At 50.0% G+C, this 4,817-nt stretch overlaps 1 protein-coding gene across 1 annotated transcript; it reads left to right on the top strand.

The window, feature by feature from the left end:
* Nucleotides 1-1,321: 1,321 nt before the first annotated feature.
* LOC136844014 (adhesive plaque matrix protein-like) lies at nucleotides 1,322-4,087 on the top strand. The gene is made up of 3 exons (XM_067113025.1): nucleotides 1,322-2,040; nucleotides 2,177-2,909; nucleotides 3,293-4,087. Exons 1-3 carry the CDS (start codon nucleotides 1,322-1,324, stop codon nucleotides 4,085-4,087), a joined length of 2,247 nt encoding a protein of 748 aa, XP_066969126.1.
* Nucleotides 4,088-4,817: the final 730 nt, after the last annotated feature.

Genomic DNA, 4,817 nt, shown 5'->3' with positions numbered 1-4,817 from the left:
GAGAGCGAGCGAAAATAAACGGCGTAGAAACAAAAGCAAACCGTAAACAAAGAAGCATTAAAGGGACAAGCTTACTAAACAACAACGACACCAAAGGATGCACTTCCCGTGGAGGAAAGAACATACACGAAAAAAATCCTTGGAAGAAAGAGAAAATATGCGAAATAAAAAAAAAAAGAAAATGTATTTCGAGGGGAAATGAAAGGGATGAATATTCATGGCTCTGGGAAAAATACATGAATGAGGAGTGTTTTTGGAGTACGAGTACGCTAAATACGAGGAGAGTACTTCAGAGGAATTAAGCCTCGGGGAACACAGGAGTAATGAATGATCACTCTTTGTCGAGCACAAGAGAGAGACAGATAAACAGAAAGGTAGACAGAAAGAAAAAAAGACAGAGAAAGAGACAGAGAGAGGAAATAGAGGAATTTATGAGGGTGTTTTTAGGGAAATAGGAAAGGTAGAAGTTAAAAGACAATACCAGAAACATTTCCCTTCTAAAGATGAATAAACATCGTCTGAAATACTGACAAATCGGCTACCTACGACCCCAGTTACTCTATACCTGGTCTTTCCAATCCAGGCTATTTTCACTGAAGCTACTAACGAAGCCGGCTACTCCAACTCCGACTCCCTACGAATCCGGTCACTCCATCTTACTACTTACGAACCCAGCTCCTCCAACCCGGCCACTTATAAACCTGGCTCCTTCAACCCCTGCTACTTACAAAGGGATTCCTCCAATCCCGGCTACTTGTGAACCCGGCTACTTACAAACCTGGCTCCTCCAACCCCTGCTACTTACTAAGGGGCTCCTCCAATCCCAGCTACTTGCGGACCCGGCTACTTACAAACCTGGCTCCTGCAACCCCTGCTACTTATGAAGGGACTCCTCCAATCCTGGCTACTTACAAACCTGGCTCCTCCAAACCCTGCTACTTACTGAGGGGCTCCTCCAATCCCAGCTACTTGTGAACCCGGCTACTTACAAACCTGGCTCCTCCAACCCCTGCTACTTACGAAGGGACTCCTCTAATCCCGGCTATTTACAAACCTGGCTCCTCCAACCCCTGCTACTTATGAAGGTGCTCCTCCAACCCTGCTACTTACGAAGGGGCTCCTCCAATCCAGGCTACTTGCAAACCCGGCTACTTACAAACCTGGGTCCTCCAACCCCTACTACTTACGAAGGGGCTTCTCCAACCCATCTACTTGCAAACCCGGCTACTTACAAACCTGGCTCCTCCAACTCCTGCTACTTACAAAGGGGCTTCTCCATCCCGGCTACTTACAAACCTGGCTCCTCCAACCCCTGCTACTTATGAAGGGGTTCTTCCAATTCAGGCTACTTGCGAACCCAGCTACTTACAAACCTGGCTCCTCCAACCCTGCTACTTACAAAGGGGCTCCTCCAATCCCGGCTACTTGCGAACCCGGCTACTTACAAACCTGGCTCCTCCAACCCCTGCTACTTACGAAGGGGCTTCTCCATCCTGGCTGCTTACAAACCTGGCTCCTCCATCCCCTGCTACTTACAAAGGACTCCTCCAATCCTGGCTACTTGCGATCCCGGCTACTTACAAACCTGGCTCCTCCAACGCCCGCTACTTACGAAGGGGCTCCTCCAACCCGTCTACTTGCGAACCCGGCTACTTACAAACCTGGATCCTCCAACCCCTGCTACTTACGAAGGGGCTTCTCCATCCCGGCTACTTACAAACCTGGCTCCTCCAACCCCTGCTACTTACGAAGGGGCTTCTCCATCCCGGCTACTTACAAACCTGGCTCCTCCAACCCCTGCTACTTACAAAGGGGCTCCTCCAATCCTGGCTACTTGCGATCTAGGCTACTTACAAACTGGCTCCTCCAACCCCTGCTACTTATGAAGGGGCTCCTCCAACCCATCTACTTGCGAACCCGGCTACTTACAAACCTGGCTACTCCAACCCCTGCTACTTACAAAGGGGCTCTTCCAATCCCAGCTACTTACAAACCTGGCTCCTCCAACACCCACTACTTACGAAGGGGCTCCTCCAACCCGTCTACTTGCGAACCCGGCTACTTACATACCTGGCTCCTCCATCCCCTGCTACTTACAAAGGGGCTCCTCCAATCCTGGCTACTTGCGAACCCGGCTACTTACAAACCTGGCTCCTCCAACCCCTGTTACTTACAGAGGGGCTCCTCCAATCCCGGCTACTCACGAACCCAACTACCCCATCCCGGTTACTCCAAACCCGGCTACTTACAAACCTGGCTCCTCCAACCCCTGCTACTTACGAAGGGGCTCCTCCAACCCGTCTACTTGCGAACCCGGCTACTTACAAACCTGGCTCCTCCAACCCCTGCTACTTACAAAGGGGCTCCTCCAATCCCGTCTACTTGTGAACCCGGCTACTTACAAACCTAGCTCCTCCAACCCATGCTACTTACGAAGGGGCTTCTCCATCCTGGCTACTTACAAACCTGGCTCCTCCAACCCCTGCTACTTACAAAGGGGCTCCTCCAATCCTGGCTACTTGCGATCCCGGCTACTTACAAACCTGGCTCCTCCAACACCCTGCTTTACAAAACGAAGGGGCTCCTCCAACCTGGCTACCCGAACCCGGCTGCCTACAAAACCTGGCTCCTCCAACCCATGCTACTTACGAAAGGCGTCTCCATCCTGGCTACTTACAAACCTGGCTCCTCCAACCCCTGTTACTTTACAAAGGGCTCCTCCAATGCCGGCTACTCACGAACCCAACTACTCCATCCCGTTACTCCAAACCCGACTGCCCACAAACCTGGCTCCTCCAACCCCTGCTACTTATGAAGGGGCTCCTCTAACCCTTCTACTTGCGAACCCGGCTACTTACAAACCTGGCTCCTCCAACCCCTGCTACTTACAAAGGGGCTCCTCCAATCCCGTCTACTTGTGAACCCGGCTACTTGTGAACCCGGCTACTTACAAACCTGGCTCCTCCAACCCCTGCTACTTACGAAGGGGCTTCTCCATCCTGGCTACTTACAAAGGGACTCCTCCAACCCCTGCTACTTATAAAGGGGATCCTCCAATACCGGCTACTTGCGATCCCGGCTACTTACAAACCTGGCTCCTCCAACACCCGCTAACTACGAAGGGGCTCCTCCAACCCGGCTACTTGTAAACCCGGCTACTTACAAACCTGGCTCCTCCAACCCCTGCTACTTACGAAGGGGCTTCTCCATCCTGGCTACTTACAAACCTGGTTCCTCCAACCCCTGCTACTTACAAAGGGGCTCCTCCAATTCAGGCTACTTGTGAACCCAGCTACTTACAAACCTGGCTCCTCCAACCCTTGCTACTTACGAAGGGGCTTCTCCATCCTGGCTACTTACAAACCTGGCTCCTCCAACCCCTGTTACTTACAAAGGGGCTCCTCCAATCCTGGCTACTCACGAACCCAACTACTCCATCCCGGTTACTCCAAACCCGGCTACTTACAAACCTGGCTCCTCTAACCCCTGCTACTTACGAAGGGGCTCCTCCAACACATCTACTTGCGAACCCGGCTGCTTACAAACCTGGCTCCTCCAACCCATCTACTTGCGAACCCGGCTGCTTACAAACCTGGCTCCTCCAACCCCTGCTATTTACAAAGGGGCTCCTCCAATCCCGGCTACTTGCGAACCCGGCTGCTTACAAACCTGGCTCCTCCAACCCCTGCTACTTACAAAGGGGCTCCTCCAATCTCGGCTACTGGTGAACCAGGCTACTTACAAACCTGGCTTCTCCAACCCCTGCTACTTACGAAGGGGCTTCTCCATCCTGGCTACTTACAAACCTGGCTCCTCCAACCCCTGCTACTTACAAAGGGGCTTCTCCAATCCCAGCTACTTGCGATCCCAGCTACTTACAAACCTGGCTCCTCCAACCCCCGCTACCTACGAAGGGGCTCCTCCAACCCGTCTACTTGCGAACCCGGCTACTTACAAACCTGGCTCCTCCAACCCCTGTTACTTACAAAGGGGCTTCTCCAATCACGTTTACTTAGGTTACTCCAACAGCGACTACCTACGAACCGACTACGCTAGCCCGAGCTACCTACGAACTCGGCTACTTTAAATTCAGCCTCTCGAAATTCTTTATCTATGATCCCAGCTACTACAAACCCAGCTACTCCATACTCAGCTCTTCTAGAATCCTGCCCACTTACGAAGACGACTACTCCAAAACCGACTACTCATACGCCGGCTATCTTTGTACAGTACCTGGCTATTCAAGATTAAGAGTAAGGCTCCGCGGTGGCGAAGGCCTACCCTTCTTGTTAAGGTAAAATGCTGCCCCCTGAGTTGGGTTTAGGTTAGGTAAATCATACCCTTTAGATTTCTATTGCCACATGTTTTTAGGTAAAGTTAGAGAGAAATTCCGCTTACTTAAGTAGCCGTGTGTGTACATAGCTACTGCTGATACGACTGAATGGTTGTATCGATATGTCTTGTGTATCCACAGGGCTTCCGTGAATTTATATGTAATGAAAATAACTTCATAATAAATGTCAAAAGTCTTGCTCTCCTCGTGATTTCTCTTTTCATGGGAAATGTTTTTATACCTTAAATGCATATTCCATAATAAGTATATACACAAAATTATTCATAAACTATTATTTAATTAACTTCAACTGCTTTGTGCTTGCATGCTTACATATCTGTTTTGCGATATCATGTGTATCAGAAACTTAATATTTTACAGAGATTATTATGCGCACATGTTTTGTCTGTCATTGGACATACTTGCATATTCATTCTGTACGACTGACTTTGCCCGTATGTGTACATACAGGTTATTATATCAG

Source organism: Macrobrachium rosenbergii, chromosome 12 (assembly GCF_040412425.1).
Source record: "Macrobrachium rosenbergii isolate ZJJX-2024 chromosome 12, ASM4041242v1, whole genome shotgun sequence".
Taxonomy (NCBI): domain Eukaryota; kingdom Metazoa; phylum Arthropoda; class Malacostraca; order Decapoda; family Palaemonidae; genus Macrobrachium; species Macrobrachium rosenbergii.
The sequence above is the reverse complement of the archived record's forward strand: the minus strand, read 5'-3'. Positions and strand labels throughout refer to the sequence as shown.

What these genes read in the sequence shown, in the direction of transcription:
- LOC136844014 (XM_067113025.1), top strand. Translation starts at nt 1,322, where the DNA reads ATGAAGGGGTTCTTCCAATTCAGGCTACTTGCGAACCCAGCTACTTAC. An exon ending in CGAAGGGGCTCCTCCAACCC is followed by an intron (nt 2,041 to 2,176) that starts GTCTACTTGCGA and finishes TGTTACTTACAG; the next exon opens with AGGGGCTCCTCCAATCCCGG. An exon ending in AAAGGGGCTCCTCCAATCCC is followed by an intron (nt 2,910 to 3,292) that starts GTCTACTTGTGA and finishes TTGTGAACCCAG; the next exon opens with CTACTTACAAACCTGGCTCC.